This window comes from Cololabis saira, chromosome 4 (genome assembly GCF_033807715.1).
Source record: "Cololabis saira isolate AMF1-May2022 chromosome 4, fColSai1.1, whole genome shotgun sequence".
Lineage (NCBI taxonomy): Eukaryota > Metazoa > Chordata > Actinopteri > Beloniformes > Belonidae > Cololabis > Cololabis saira.
In genome coordinates, this window is record NC_084590.1 from 16,248,366 (window position 1) to 16,265,028 (window position 16,663).

Below are 16,663 nucleotides of genomic sequence, written 5' to 3' on the forward strand. Positions count from 1 at the left end.
ATAGCTTGATTGGAACCTAAATTGGCAGCACCGGCTTGAAACCGAAATAGCCGCTGCAAACACAGACCCATCAATGCCACTATAACCTCAGCAACTGCACACGACGACCACCAGTGCTCACAAATGTCAATACAAGACAACTTTAGGGAAACAGAGGAGGCCAAATATGGCGTTATATTTCCCAAACAGGTCTAAATCTGACACGAAATGATCAATATGAAGCAGGGGAATAAAAACCCTTGGCTCGTGGCCTCGACACCTGTCGGTAAGCAACACCAAGAAAAGAAAACTCCCAGACTTTATTAATAAAAAAAAAAGAAAAAAGAAAAGAAAAAGCCATGCACCACACACTGTAGTATAGGAAACAGATGGTACAAATGTCTGCAATCAACCGGTGGCAACAGGTTTAAAATGAGAGCACTGGAATTTTACATCAAGTGCACTTTACAATGCAAGGCCATTTATTTCAGCGGGGCTCCATTAGATGGTCTAATTCCTCTGATTATCTGAACATCGAGTCTGGCGGCCATCGCATTCAGGTGAAGGCTTTATCCACCATCTCATCCGGCTGCAGGTACTTCTAACAAAGAAGTGCACTTGGCTGCAACATCTATTCAGTGCAGAGCTTATTGTGTGCACCAGAGACGGTGGATATTCATGCTTCTGGAAATCTGGTGGACCTCGCTGTCAAAGTGAGTTATAGCTGGAATGAGTTCATATTAGCCAAGACAAAGGAAATATACATCCCGCCTTTCTGAAAAAATTGTATATTTGTGCGTTTGCAGCTATAGGAACAATAGAACGTATAGATTAATCAATAACAGCCTTTTTGGGGCTTAAAGATAAGTTACTCGCTTCATTTTCACTGCAATTCAATTATATTTGTTACAGTTCCATAATTTTTCCTCTATACAGCACCAGCGTCTCATTTCAGGGAGACGGTGAACAGAATATTGTGATCTCCCATACAGCTTCAAGATGAGGTTGGTGAAGTGTAGATAGCAGATGAGCAGAGGAAGTCATAAACACGCCTGATCCTCACGAGAGCACGCCTGCACGATCAGTAGCACACCGACATGGAGAGAGCGAACCGGTGTCTCATTTCCGTCCTCGAAGTCAACTCTGAAAATGTTCTTTCAAAGCGACGGTGTCAACTCAGAGTCTAAGCACTGGCCTGCAGCACCTGCTGGGCCTGCGGGGCCTGCGGGGCCTGCTGGGCCTGCCTCCTCTGGTTGTAGGAGTTGTACACGTCCAGGAACATCTCCATGCAGGAGATGCGTGCCTTCAGTTTGGAGCAGATGAGGAAGGAGCCGGCCATCTTGCGGTGCAGGGAGTACGTCTCTTCGGGGGGCGGCGTGAGGCGGTGGCGCAGCATGACGGGGACAAGGTTCTGGATGCGCTGAGTGGTGCTCTGGATGCCGAAGTCGAAGGGCTCGGAGGAGGCAAAGGCCTCACCCAGGATCATCACAGCCTCCACGTGGGCATCCTTGAAAGCCTGGTGGAGAACAGGGAGAGGCGTTAGTGGGGACAGAATAAACGCCACGCTGCACGACACCTGGAGGAAACGCTATGAGCCACTTACAGCGCTCACTCCCGACATTTACAAAGCAAATCAAATCGAATTACTTATTCCTCGACAAGAAGATGAATGTGTTTAGAGCAGGGGTCGGCAACCCAAAATGTTGAAAGAGCCGCAAAAAATGAAAAGTCTTGTATGTATAAGCCTTAGAATGAAGGAAAATGGCGAAAGGCGAAATCAAAATGTTGAGAAAAAAGTTGAAATGTTGAGGAAATAGTCAGAATTTCGTGAAAATACTCGAATTGTCGAGAAAAAAGTCGAAATGTCGAGATTAATGTTGAAGTACAATCTTGAGCAAAAAGTCAAAATGTCGAGAAAAAAGTCAAAATTTTGAGAAAAAAGTCGAAATGTCGAGATTAAAAAGGAAAGGAAAAAGGAAGAAAAAACAGAGAAAAAAGAGAAAAAAAGAAGAAAAAAAGGAAAAAAAAAGGTCAAACATTTTTGAAAAATTCTCCAGGAGCCACTAGGGCGGCGCTAAAGAGCCGCATGCGGCTCTGGAGCCACGAGTTGCCGACCCCTGGTTTAGAGAAAGAGGATAGTTGGGATACAGGGACGCAGCATCAAGCACAAGGAACAGAAGTAAATGGAGAATACAGAGGAGACGGGAAAATAAATCATACACTTAACCAGCAGAGCAGCAGCAAGTGAAAAACACCCACCTTCGTCTCGAAGCCTGTGAGGAACTTCAGGTCCTTGGATTTGGACAGAACGGTGTCCCGATCACCAATAGAGGCTGCGTGAACCACCTGAACACATGACGCGCGGTTAAATGCATTACATGCATGCAGTAATCATGTTTATTTAAAGTAGGAATTGGATATTTAAAAAAAAAAAAAAACTTCCTGAGGTCTTTATTGGTTTAGTTCCCTTGCTGTAGTACAAGTCTTTTCTTTTGGCACAATACCTGGAATCCAGGTTTTTATACCCTACAAGGGTGAAGTGACTCCACAAAAAAAAGGGAACTTTAAATTCAGTGTGGTTCTGCACCGCAACACAGTGTTAGATCACAGGAAACCAGACCTTGTTCCCATTCCCAGCGCACGCATAATTATGAAACTATTACTGGCTCAATGACATGTTTGTTGTATTTATAGCAAACTGTTTAAATGCACTGTTGTGTTATAATTAGCAACTAACGGGAACGTGTAAATGAGATGCTGTCATGGTCCGCTGATGAACTTGTGATGATGTTGTCAGAAAATATTTTGATAAATGTCCTTCTGCACAAACAACGAGACATTCAAGTAACGTTTGGGCTTATTTATGGTTTTTATCTAACCTTTCGCTCTAAAAAGGCTTCAAGTTAATTTTATGTTCAGATCAAGAGGAGGTCAAATATAAATAAGAGCCTCTGGAAACGTCAGCCCAGCATCCCGGTCGGGCCGGGTTTCTCTGCGGTCCCAGCAGCTACAGCCGCACATGCGGCTCTGATGGTGAATTATTCACAGAAATCTTGTTGCATAAATCATGTTTTGATCTTTGCTTACTGACGTCTGATAAATTTAGAATCAGCATACCTGTACGTAGTCGTCTGTGAAGGCCTCTGGGTATCCTCTGCACGCTCCAAAATCTAAGAGAATGACCTAAACGCACAGTTACACAAGTGTCAAAAATCTGCTCTATATCATGACATTCCTGAAGAAAAATCAATCAATAAAAGTTAAAAATCACAGCTTTCTGCGCCAGCCGATCGTTGCCGCGGGGTGGGTTCCTCCTCACCTTGTTTGTGTCTGAATTGTAGAAGAAGTTGGCCCAGTTGGGATCCGTCTGCATGAATCTGAACTCAAACAGCTCCCTCAGACACAACTGGAGGATATTGAAGCAGATCTGGGGGGAAGAAGAGAGTTGAGTTTACTGCCGAGATGCTGACCACATAGTTCAGATATTATCTGAGGCGTAACACCGTCTCCTCTCCCTGTATTTCAGGATTTGCTGAATAGTTACCAGCAGCTAACCCACTGAAAGAACAGAGACCGATCCCAAACAATTTCAATTGAAATATCATAATTCATATTTTAAAAAGGAAAAGGATCCCAAATTAGAAACATGTCAAGGAATCCAAACAACAATTTCTGCCCTTGATGAAAATATTTGGACGTCAAGTATATAATAAGTCGTGTAATAATCGTGTAAGTTTGTGTGCTGCGATGTTTGGCATCAAGATAAGTGTTGATCGGTGTTTTGTTTACAAGGAAACAGTGGAAGATGTTAGCAGGACTTATGTGCTGACTGCACATAAATGTACAATAGCTCAGTCTTTACTGCAAAACGCTGCATGTTTACATAACAGCAGCTGATCGGCTTAATGAAGCGATCCCAATGGACATTTGCTACTCACAAACATTTGTAACATAAATAAGCACAAATTATATATTTGTAAACTTGTTTGGGTTGTTTTTAACCTACTTTAATGGACTTTCTTTCCTACTGTATGTGACTCTGTCAGATATATTAATATTGCTGTTTTACTAAAAGCCCAATAACACATTCACTGTATTACCCTCAATTACCCTCATTTCAGTGAATGAAATACAGCACAAGTAAAAGTAAAGTAAAGTAGTTTGAGTAAAACGGTACCTGGTTCCTGGTTTCCTGATCCAGGTCCACACAGCGGTCCAGCGGCACTCCCTGCACCAGTTCCATGGCGAGCACCCTGCGCCCTGATAGCTCATCAATCACCTCTGGGACTTGAAAAAACTCGTCGCCCTCCAGCAGTGACCTGGAGGCCAGATACACATGTTCCAGGAAGAGACAGAAAAATATGACAGTATTAAAGCATTTACATAGATGGTAAGCAGTTGTGGCTTATATTCTTGTTTTCACGGTTAAATACAGATAATGAAGACGTAAAACAAATAAAAGATCCTTCTATCTTAAATGAGACAAACCATTTAGGAATTGAGAGTAGCAGAAAGCAGACCTGGCACAGTACATATTTTAGGGCAGTGGAAAGGTCTGATGACAAACCAGGCTGTTTAAGGTGGAATAAGTCAGAAGAGTCTACCTGAACTTCTTGGCACATTCTGCCTCCCTCTTGTAGTCGCACTCCCACGCCAGCTCTCTCTGAAGGACCTCCAAACTGCTGTCTGCAAACAGACCTGCACAAGAAAAACAAGGGGAAAAAAAACTCTGAAAGGCAAAGAAAACATACAGGGTCTCGTCTCTAAACGCGGACAGCCAATCTCATTTGAATTTAAATGATGAAGCTGCTGGAATAAAAATAAAACTAGAGGCTACTCTAAATCCGTGATTCCCAACCCCCGGTCCCCGGACCGGTACCGGGCCGTAGAGCCGTTACTACCGGGCCGTGGAATGGCTTGTGTTCCGATCATAATTAGGGCTGCAACGATTCGCCGACGTTGTCGACAAAAAGCGATAATCAAAATTGTCGGCAATTGTCACCAGACGGTTTTTTCCCAATGGAGTGAGGCATCTCACTTCACTTCACCTCATACAATCTCTGCCGACAGCTGCGCTGCAGGACGTCTCAGCGCAGCTTTTTTTTTTCTTTTTTGCGTCTCCCCGCACCTGAGACTCAGTCGTGAGCAGGGGTCCGTTTCACAAAGCAGGTTTAGTGAAAACTCGGAGTCTGTTAACCCTGAAATGAGGGAAACTCTGAGTTTTCCGTTTCACAAAGGGAGGTAACTCAAACCAGAGAAAGAGAGGTAACTCTAGCCTGTTTCACAAAGAGAGGTAACTTAAGCTCTCGGTCAGTTACCGTAGTAACAGACGCTCTGAATCTAACCTGGTCGGGACCAGGTTTATATCGTGAAACCTGGAGTTTTTCTGCGTCTCCGCCTCTTTCAGAGCCACACGCACATTTGATTTCCTCATTCATTCAGTCAGCAGGCGAGTTTTGGCGAAGTTCTGCCGTCTGTCATTAAAAACAGAGTCAGTATATATATATATTAGAAGTCCATTGTCACGAACATGGCATGTCCTTTTGATGAAGACACAATTGATGAAGGTGCAGAATTAATGCGCAGAGAATTAAATATTCGTCGGGAGATGGTTATCAGACCACGTAATACATGTACATTATACATAGTCTAATTACAGGCAAAGCAATATATGTTAATCCTTTATTTGTTATAATTTTGATGATTGAATTGTTTAATGATTTCATAATATATTCTAATTTTTTGAGATTTTTTATTTGGGGTTTTCATAAACTGTGAGCCATAGGCTAATCATCAAAATTATAACAAATAAATGCTTGAAATATCTCACTTTGTATGTAGTGGCAAATAATATTTGTTTCACCTTAAGTTGAATTTACTACGAATGAAGTTTTGCAATATATTGAAATTTTCCGACCTCCACCTGTATATTATTACATAAATAAATAAGAGCATAATACAGGGGTCTCCAACTCCGGTCCTGGAAAGACCTATCCAGCATGTTTTAGGTATCTCCCTGCATGAATGACAGCAGCAAAGTTGAATAAAATATCTATTTTTCATTGAAATACCCATCTTTCTCGTGTTTATTATTATTTGCCACATAATAAAAGCAACCTCATACTAAATTTAAGAAAACAATTTTTGCATTTTTTTGTCATATAATTTCATCCAAAACTTGTATAAATCGAAATGTGGCAGCCCTGTCATGGCTTGGCGGACAATAAGTTCTGGTACCTGACCGGACTGAACAGCGCCATGCACAGGTGCTGCAGGTTAGGTTCAGTCTGCTGCAGAGATGAGCGGACCTCAGCAAACCTCCATGAGCCGTTTCTTTACTGGTTGTTCGAGTAAAAGAAATAGTGATGAACAAGTGGAAAATCCTACCAAAAAGAAAAGCAAAAGCTTTAATCGCAAGTACGACATTATGTATATAAAATACGGATTTGTTGCAACGGGCGATTGGGAGGCGCCAAACCCACTATGTATTTTATGTGGAGAAACGCTCGCCAACGAAGCAATGAAGCCATCCAAGCTTCAAAGACACTTAAATACAAAACATCCTTCTCTCAAAGACAAACCAGTGGATTTTTTCAAAAGGAAAAAACGTGAGTTAGATTTGCAGAAGCAAGTTTTAAAGGCCACAACATCAGCTAACGTCGCTGATGATAGCCTGCATTTTAAAAGGCATTGTTTTTTTCTAAAATGTTTATTAAAATTGACATAAATTGTCAACCGGTCCCTGAGCTTTTTGTTTATACTTCTGCTGGTCCTTGACGCAAAAAAGGTTGGGAACCCCTGCTCTAAATAAAACATACGCTGTAGCAGATTTGGTCACATCTCGAGAGACGGGAATATTTTTACACCTCTCTGTACCGTTGCTCCCATCTCTCTCCACTCATTCCTCTGTTACAAATAAAAGCTTGAAAAGAAGTGCAGCCACTGACACTGACTGATCAAAATGAGCCTCCTTTGAGGACTGTTTGAAATGTTGTTTCTGGAAATACAGTTCATCTACCAGAAGTTTCTGATTCATCAGTTGTTGATTTTTCATCATGAAACGTTATTAAAGTCCTTCACACATAAACTGAAGACACACCGAAATTATTATTACGGTAACAGTAATTGATGGTATTAAGTTTGGTCGTTTTGATGCTTTACATTTGTTTAAATGCAGATTTGCGCTTTTGTTAAAACACAGCTTTTTTGTTTTCTACCTGCAACTATAGCGCCCCCTCGTGGTCTAAATTAATTATAATACTGGATACATTCGTACATTACACAGAATGGGTTTTCTTTTCATGGTATGGCTTAACTTGCATTTAGGTTTTTGTGCTTTGACAATTAAAAACATTTTCCTGATTGTCATGAACTACTTTCTTTTTTTTAATTCAAGATCTTTTTATAGAAATTTTCACAAAAGTAACAAAGGTGAAATGCTGAATGTTAATTACAAAGATTTTGAGTAGGCATGGGCATGTTGATCAGAGCATACACCAGTGTACAAAATATAAAAAACAATTAAACAGTATGAAAAGAAATAGAACAATAACAAAAACAAACTACAGACCAAACTAATCCCTCCCATGTTACTGCCAGATTACTAATCACAATATGAGGTCATTCTAACATCAAAAGCCTGCACTAGGAATACGAAAGAAATATGAAGTATAGTTCACAGGGTCTGGAATGCTTCTAGAAAAGGTCCCCACACACTCTGGAACTTATTTGATTGCTGAAGCGAGTATCTAATTTTCTCCAGTTTTAAGCAGGACATGATGTCTTCCAGCCATTGTGCACGAGTAGGAGGGAAGGGATCCTTCCACCTGAACAGAATTGCCCGACGAGCCAAAAGGGAGGCAAAAGACAAAGTGTGCCTCTGTGCAGTGGTTAACTTCCTTCCTCCCTCCATGACCCCAAACAGGGCAGTCAGTGGGTTTGGTTCTAATCTGATTTTAAGCACCAGAGAGAGAGTATGAAATACTTCCATCCAGTATTTGTTTAGACATGGGCAGGACCAGTACATGTGGATGAGAGAGGCTTCTGCTACTTTACATCTTACACAGTATGGACTAATATCTGGGTACATGGAGGATAACTTTGCTTTGGAAATATGAGCCCTGTGTACCACTTTAAACTGAATTAAGCAGTGACGTGCGCACAGGGAGGTTGTATTAACCAGTTTGAGTATGGACTCCCAGGTATCCTCCGATAAGGGAAGCCCTAAGTCCTGCTCCCATGCTGCTTTGAGTTTATCTGTAGGGGCATGAACTACTTTCTGATACAATATTTCCCCTCAACACAGGTTTGTGACTGATCTAATTCCCGAGGACCCACCGTGTGTTCTTTTTTTTTTGTTTTTTCATTATATTATCTTAAAGCAGCACAATGTAACTTTCAGCTTTTGTTGAGTTTGGCAGCTCCTTTGGACAAAAGCGGTAGTGCTTTACCAGAAAGAGCACTACGTTTCCCATGAGCACCAGCGCGTACTGCCGGAAAACTCCCGTCCCCATCGCGTGCATTTGATAATGCGCTCTGGTTTTGTTCTACGGCACCTTTTTTCCTGTCACATTTTTTAGAGGGACTTCGTCATAAATTAGTAGTGCACAATTTTACAGTAAAAAAATAGTAGAAATGTTCTATACATGTTCTTTGCATTGCATTCTTTCCTCTAGTGCTGTAATTCTATTCAATTGTATTATTATTTTATAAAGCTTCCTCATTGCCAATTACACAATTTTATGATCACTATTATTATTCTGTGTATGTTGTTGATATTGTCAGTAATTTTAGAATTACCAAAACCCAAGATGAATGTGAAAACAATTTTTATTCTTATTGAACATAGAACTCTACATTTACATTTGTATCATAACAATTCTGTGTCTTGTTTTATCCCCATAAATCCCCATCGGTCGGACATCCCTCCTCGTCTTTCAGCTCATGCCAGCGAGTGAACGCCAGTGTCGTGCCTGCCAGAATCTGATTTCTCCCCTGAAAATGGGTCTTTTTACCTGCTAAAAATTGATTGACGGCCAAATACAGTTAATGAAAGGTTGTTTCTACCTAAATATGATTTGATCTCATTCTTGAGCTGCATAATATAAACACTAGAGCTCACAAGATTGCTTTTAACTCTTTTACAACACAAAATAGGCATTTTCACCTGCCAAAAATTGATTGAAGGCCAAATACAGTTAATGAAAAGTTGTTTCTGCCTAAATATGACTTGATCTAATTCTTAAGCTTCATAATCTGAAAATCTTACGTTTAAACGTAATCGCTCAACGGGCTGCTGTGCGCGCTCCCGCGGCCAGAAATCAGATTCTGGCACGCAATCACTTTTTGGCACGACACCGGGCCAATGTTTATTGTTGTCCGGGCATTTAGCTTGTTACTCTCCCTCTTTCTTTTTTTCGCCTCCTCCGATAAAACTTTTATTTTCTTCTGATTTTTCGCTGCTTCGGCCATGATACCAGCTCCGCGTTCAGCTCAACACCAGCTTCTACTGAGCTCTGCGCTCCAAGCCCCGCCCATTTTCGTCTCGACTACGAATCGGGAAGGAGGGGGAAGTGACGTATGCCGTAAAGCAGTCAAAGCCGTAAAAATGTGTAGTTTTTTTAGTGTGGCAGGGTTCCTACCATGCTCCTCAAAGTTACATAGTGCCAGTGAAGGCGATACAGACCCCTCAGACCATGACAGAGGTTCATTAAACCTGTTGGAAGTTCATGTACTATCACAATGACTCTGGAAATATGATATTAAGGTGGAAAAGTTACATAGTGCTGCTTTAAGTCTCACAATTTCTCCAGAATTTTTTTTCTCCCACCTTCCCTAACTTTTTTGTTCACTTTTAATACTCTCCATACCTTGTCCCTGGTCTATGTTTAATTGAGTTTTGGGGTATCATCGATGTGTATTTTGGTTTATCTGAAAGTTGTACTTACGTGTGTGCAGAAATAATGCCTGACACACTGAAAATGATTAAATAAACAAACCAAAACTGAACCAAATGTTCACGTTACCTTCAGGCAGGACAATGCTCATTTTCAGCACCGACATCAAGTTGTTGATGTCACTTTGGATGCTCTCTGCCACCCCAGGGTACTGTGGCAAATGCACAAACAAGCAGACAAATAAGTGTAGATACTGAAAGAGGTTGTGAAGGATGAGAGGAAAAACAAATAAAATGGTGTGCGTGTGTGCATCCTACCTGGATTTTCATAGCGATCTCTCTTCCATCTTTTAAAACCGCATGATGCACCTGGCCGATTGAAGCGGCAGCAAATGGTTTGTCCTCAAACGACGAGAGCTTCTCTCTCCAACCAGGCCCAAGATCCTCCTCCAGAACTTTCTGCATCAGAAAAAAAAAAAATGCTGCAAATCTTTCTTTCAGGCTTTTGACGCCATTTACTGAGCAGCCATGTCAGGGTGACATTGCACTTACGTTCATTTGCCACGTGGGCATGAAGTCTGCACTCTGCCGAACCCTCTCAAAGATCTTCTGCAGCTGAGGGTTGATGAAGGAGTTATCTGAAAAGGCAAGTGGTTGGAGAAGTTAAGAGGAAGGAAAGCGTGACATCGTCACACAGTGGACTGCTGCTGCAGAGCCTACCTTGTATACTGAGCATCTGGCCTATCTTCAGAGCAGCTCCCCGAACCTTACACAGTGTCTTGACTATTCTCTCAGCGTTGGCCTCGGACAGGAAGGGTGAATCAAGCACGGCCTTCATGTCTGCAAAACACCGCACACATGGACATACAGGCACGTAAGAAACATCCTGCAGCACGACCCATTTATGGTAGGAATTTTCTTCAAGCTTCAGCGCAAGGCTCTGATCCCACAGAACTTGAAAATTGTTGCAGCGTTGCTTCAGTAACAGCTAATCAAACTTATCAGTGACACACACACACACACACACACACACACACACACACACACACACACACACACACACACACACACACACACACACACACACACACACACACACACACACACACACACACACACACACACACACACACACACACACACACACACACACACACACACACACACACACACACACACACACACACACACACACACACACACACACACGAAGGAAAGAACAAAAAAACACTTTACCTCCTTTTTGTTTGCCTCCCAGTGACTGCTTTGCCACTTCTGCAATGGCACCAACCCCCAGTCCTACAGCCAGTCCTGAAGCAGAAAGACATTTACATTGCCATCCAAGCAAGTTAGGACAGTAGTTTTTCACCACTTAAGAGGAATTCTGCCGTTGAGGACACCGAGAAACGTTTCAGTTGTTATTTTGTTTCATTTTTTAGACAAACATTGTTTGGCTTCAAAATTATCTTATCCATCCAAAACCTGACTCTGTCTGGACCAATAACTTATTGGCCATCACTCAAAAACAAGCAGTCCATGATGTAAATCCACTCTCTGAAACTTGTTGTTTCTTATGTGTTACAAGGATTATAATGAGCAATGCGAAGGCATCAGTATTTTTGCCGAGACCCTCTGCTTTAATGTGCCCAGCTGATCATGCAGGAGCAACAGAAAGTTCAGACAACGTTCACAACTACAAATCCAGGAGGAACCAATCCAAACCACTTTACATATAAGAACACACATATTTCTTACCCCCAAAATTAACGAGCCGGCTGATTCTTGTAGCAGGGACCTTCCTCTCTCTGGCGTGGTCACTCAGCTACAGAAAATGAATATAAACAAACATCACTTGTAAATTGAAAGAGGCAAGTTGACATTTTGGCCCCAAGACAGAAAAAAAAACAGATTATAAATATGATTTAAAGAAACAGAAATGTGTACATCACCAAGTAAGTATACACACACACACACAGTCATGATCTGAACACAGAGACATATTTCTAAAAATATTCTAGGAGCTAAGAAAAGTACTTAGATGAAAACTTCACCTCCAAAACTTATCGAAAAGATTGCTTTTAAATCATCAGGTATTAAATGACCTCATTAAAGTAAAACCATCGCCTCTTTACAGTCTCTCCTTAAGCATTAGCCATCAAGTGAAGACATCAAGTAAATGATGTGCTCTACTACGATTCTAAACATTTCAACTATCTCCACTGCAAGTCGTCTGTAAGCGAGTCCTTAAACCAACCTTTTGTCTGACCGGTTTCACCAGGGCCTGCTTGGCCTCCCTGGCCTTCTTGATGTCCTCTGGTGTGAGTTTGGCCACCACAGTGCTGTGGAGAGACCTCGTCTGATAATAGTACCGTTGCAGGCTGGCGGCAGTGTGCAGGAAGCGAGAACTCTGCCCCTGCCAGCCTGGCCCTCCCGCTGCAGACCCTGGATTAGGATAACCCCCTAGAACAGAGAGATGTTTTACTGAACCTGAACATCAAGGTCAAAATAAGCTTCTTCTTATGATGTCACACCTATAAAAGTCTCTCTCAGAGGCTGTGCAGCATGGGACTGCTGCACATGGATTCTGTCTGTAAGGCACAAAGGCAGAACAGTGAAGGGTACCATCATTGTGTCTGCGGCGATTGATGGTGCCGCATGATTCTGTAACACGGCTCATTTAAGCATGCAAAAGCCAAAGCTTACTAAGATTAGAATGATTATTCTCTGTTTCCCAATTTTCTGTACCTTCAATGTTCAAAGTGACAGCTATTGTCATAAAATCTTCCTGCCTGATTACCTTGATGAGAATTTCATTAAAAGTCGGGCCTCTCAATAACTGGGGCCGCGCTAAGCTATTGAGAGGCCCGACTTTGATGACACATTTTAATAAAATCCATTCCACCATGTGCTGGACCAGGATTGGAAGGCAGGCCAACGAGCTAACCAAAGGGTTTCCTTCAATTTAAGTTCAGAAGAAATTTTAATTTGAAATGGTACAAGAAGTATGAAGTGTGTAGTAAAAGCATGGTAAGATAACACTGTTCAGCACTTCACATTTATCTAAATTTTCTGGCACACAATGTCTCTACACTGAAGTCCTTTGCGAAGTTAAAATAAAAAGATAACGCACTCGAGGCAAACACTGAGTGGGGAAAAGAAAGACTGCACATTTTTAGGCATAATAACAACAGTGAGAAATCCAACAAACGACCCAGTACCTTTACCAGGTGGAGTAAATAAGGCATCTACTTTATGACACATGACACCTGTGATCCATGTATGTAAATATGGAATGAGGGTTAGTTTGAGGAATAATGACGAGCAACTTGTTACAACATGTTTTACTTTTGTGGCTTTTTTCCCCCCTTTATTTATTTTAGTTTTATTCTTTTAATTACAAGCTTTGGTGAACGAATACTTTTGGTACTAATATGAAATGCATCAATGCCATCCAGGAGAACATGACATAAATGTATTGTGTTAAGTAACGTAACTTAATACCTTTTAATAGATCAAACACACGTTACAGTTCAGTGGTCGGATTTTTGTCTCAGCACGTAAAGTTCACTTAAATCCTTACAAATTGTCTGTAATGATCTTCAGGTTCATGGGTGGTGCAGCATTAAAAGTAAAAATGATTCTGTGCAGGACATTAGTGACTCAGTACAGAAAATGCATTACTAATAAATATAAATAGAGTTAAAACTGTCCTCCCCTGTGATCTGAGCATTCAAAATTTCTTTCGGGGATTGTGGACACTGTTGTCCACATGCACTTTGCAGATAATAATTAACGGTAACAGTTTGTTACCTTCCCAGCCAAAGTACACCTTGAATATTTTCTCAATATAATTTGAAACCTCTCGCTGGAGTTCAAACCTATCATTTTCCTTGGTAATACTTGATACAAACATCTACCAGCTTAGTGTGACAGTACCTGTATGCATGCCGGCTGCAGGTCCACCTCCTGTCTGGCTTTGCTCCATGGCATCGGGAGGGAATTCAGACCCCACAGCCCACTTTGCTGCTTCATCAGGGTCCATATCTTCCCAGCCCTCAGCATCCGGAAACACATCCTCCTTTATAGATTGCTGCAACACCAACAAACAATATAGCTGGATCAGGCATTTATCCAACCACTTGTTTTTGTCAAAGATTCTATTGAACCGTGACTTTATTTTCATTGCATTTGTTAATTAATTCACCTGACTGGTGCCTCCAAAAACTGTGGTCACCAGTCCTTCTACAACATCCTGAGCAGCTTGGACTCCTGCACCCAGAGAGGAGTTGCAGGCCATGAACCGGAGCTGTTCTCCCTGAGTGGCGACCAGGGCAGAGCCCACTTTACCAGCTCCACGGAGCACCTGCAGGACTTCTGACAGCATCACTGTAAACACACAGGGACACGAGAACAAGACAATTACATGCTGTAAGATTATAATATTATAAGAGTCCGGAGGACCCAGGTTCAAGCCCCTGGATTGCAACCGAGGTCAACCCCTGAGCAAGGCCCTTAACCCTTACTGCTCCCCGGGCGCCGTGCAAATGGCAGACCACTGCTAGTTCAACTAGAAATTGGGTTAAATGTGTCCCATTGTGGGAATTTCCCAGTGATCTGAAAGCTCTCTAGACACTACCGTTGCTGCTCGAAAGTCTAATTCAGTCTTGTTTCCAAAAAAAGTTGGAACACTGTAAACAGATAAAAACAGATTGTAGTTTCAAAGACAACACGTCACTCTTAACAACACAGGGGATCTATGTTATTTTAAGAGTATTTGGTCATTTTGCTAACAGAAAACAAACACTGGGGCAATTTGGAATGGGGTGTTGTTGAAGTGTTATCCCACGCTAAAAACACCAAGTGGAGCATCTGACATGTCGTTAGGGTAAATGTCAACAGGTCTCTCCAGTTAGCCACCCTGTGGTGGTTTGACATAAACATTTGACAATGTATGATTGCATGGAATATATGTATCATACTATCTACAATACATAATATAGCTTGAAAACCCTGCCAAACGACATTAAGACTTCAACCTAGATGTGATGGCTTCATCCCTATTAAGAGGGAAAATCAATGCTTGGATTTTTCACCAAATGCTGCAAGAAAATGAAACTAATCACTGCACATTTAAGCCTTAAGATTTCCTCAGACTGGCCTGAGACTTTTGCCAATGATGTGAAGTTTAATTCACAACAAATAATACAAAAGACTTGATTCTCACCTAAATGTATATTGGAATATTATTATTATTATAAAGTGACCATTTATAAAAGCATGCCAGATGTGTCTCCTGTTCCAAAACACACATTTTAAGCAATATGAGAAGAAATAAAAATGCTAAAATTGCATTATATAAAAGTCCATTATATAAAAAACCAGGATTCCTTTTCCTCGGTTGGAGGTTTAACCTTGGATGCTCCTGTTTCAAGACGTGTCATAACCACGTGTGAGATTATAAATACTCATTAAGAGGAAATCTACAGATGGATTATACCTCTATCCTCACAGACACGTTAACTACCTCCATATCTGGTTCCTAAATGATTCAGGCTGAAACTCAGCTGATGTCAACAATAATCTGCAGCAGCAGAATGACGCTCAAAACATATATATATATTCTATATCCAGCAGGCAAAAAGCTTCACACTTAAACCCAGAGTTTAAAACTCGATGAAAACTCGTTTCAACTATCTTGATAACAAATAGGGAGACTTACTTTCCCCGAAGATGTATTACAAAGCTTTTTTTTCACAGGGTTTGTCCTTTTGCAGCTCTATGCAATCTGTTTTACAACGACTCCACACCCGGAAGTTAAACCTTGACTGACAGGAGAGACATCCAATCAAGTGTAGGTGGGCGGGGCTGAGACGACTAGGTCACGTGGGGGGTTCTATTAGCCAATGGGAGCACACAACGTCACAGGACGAACACCTATCGGGTCTGTTTGTCTAATCAAAGGCGTACCAGAAGTGGAACAAGCATCCAATGAGCGTTGTGGTTCCTGCATGCACGTGTATGCGCGGTGCAGTTATCAAACAGGACATATTTATGTTTACAGGCTGGAATTTGTTGCATTCTCAATTCAAAAACGAGCTGCCGTAGTATTTTTTATTTTTTTTTAATCTGTATTAATTGTCTGCATGTTTCTGTCTGACCCATTTTCAGCTTTTTCGGTCCCACTAAATGAACAAAGTTTGAATACCTTTTATGAGTCGAATTTATGCCCTATTATCAGAACTCGAGTTGTAAAAAAAAATTGGGGGGTGGTGGATTTGATCATATGGGGACAGATGATTTGTGCTGATTACAAATAATATAATATATTACAAATGATAGCACTGACCAAAACACCTGCAGAAATACTGCAGGAATGACATAGCAGCAGTTAAATGCAGCCTTCTGTAAGCTTTAAATATCCACTGGGCTTACATCAAATACATCAAAACACAAAAATAAAAAACAGTTTTCTGAACTTATCAATACGACTCTGTCCTTCACAGGATAAGTAAAATGGATCACTGCAAAAACTCAAAATCTTAACAAGAATATTTGTCTTATTTCTAGTTAAAATGTTTCATTTTAGTAAAAAAAATCTCATTACACTTAAAACAAGACTCATCACTGGAAAAAACAACAATTTTCACCTGTTTCAAGTAGATTTTCACTTAAGATAAGTAGAAAAATCTGCCGGTGGAAGATTTTTTTGCTTTTAATGAGAAGAAAAATCTTGTCCCACTGGCAGATTTTTCTACTTATTTCAAGTGAAGATTTACTTGAAACAGGTGA

The 16,663-nt window shown here is 41.1% G+C and overlaps 1 protein-coding gene across 1 annotated transcript; it reads right to left on the reverse strand.

Moving 5' to 3' along the window:
- Window positions 1-284: 284 nt before the first annotated feature.
- Window positions 285-15,714, reverse strand: coq8b (coenzyme Q8B). The gene is made up of 16 exons (XM_061718998.1): window positions 15,594-15,714; window positions 14,079-14,260; window positions 13,811-13,964; window positions 12,129-12,334; window positions 11,630-11,696; window positions 11,111-11,185; window positions 10,595-10,714; window positions 10,427-10,512; window positions 10,193-10,333; window positions 10,005-10,086; window positions 4,584-4,677; window positions 4,157-4,298; window positions 3,299-3,406; window positions 3,097-3,162; window positions 2,239-2,325; window positions 285-1,495 (listed from the first exon to the last, which is right to left on the reverse strand). Coding segments are annotated over exons 1-16 (1,944 nt in total). The 5' UTR covers window positions 15,595-15,714; the 3' UTR covers window positions 285-1,162.
- Window positions 15,715-16,663: the final 949 nt, after the last annotated feature.

Bases quoted from the DNA above. Each gene is read 5' to 3' on its own strand.
- coq8b (XM_061718998.1), bottom strand. The intron at 13,965-14,078 runs GTGAATTAATTA...TTGGTGTTGCAG, and splicing joins TTTTTGGAGGCACCAGTCAG to CAATCTATAAAGGAGGATGT. The intron at 3,407-4,156 runs GTACCGTTTTAC...TCTTCCCCCCAG, and splicing joins ATCAGGAAACCAGGAACCAG to ATCTGCTTCAATATCCTCCA.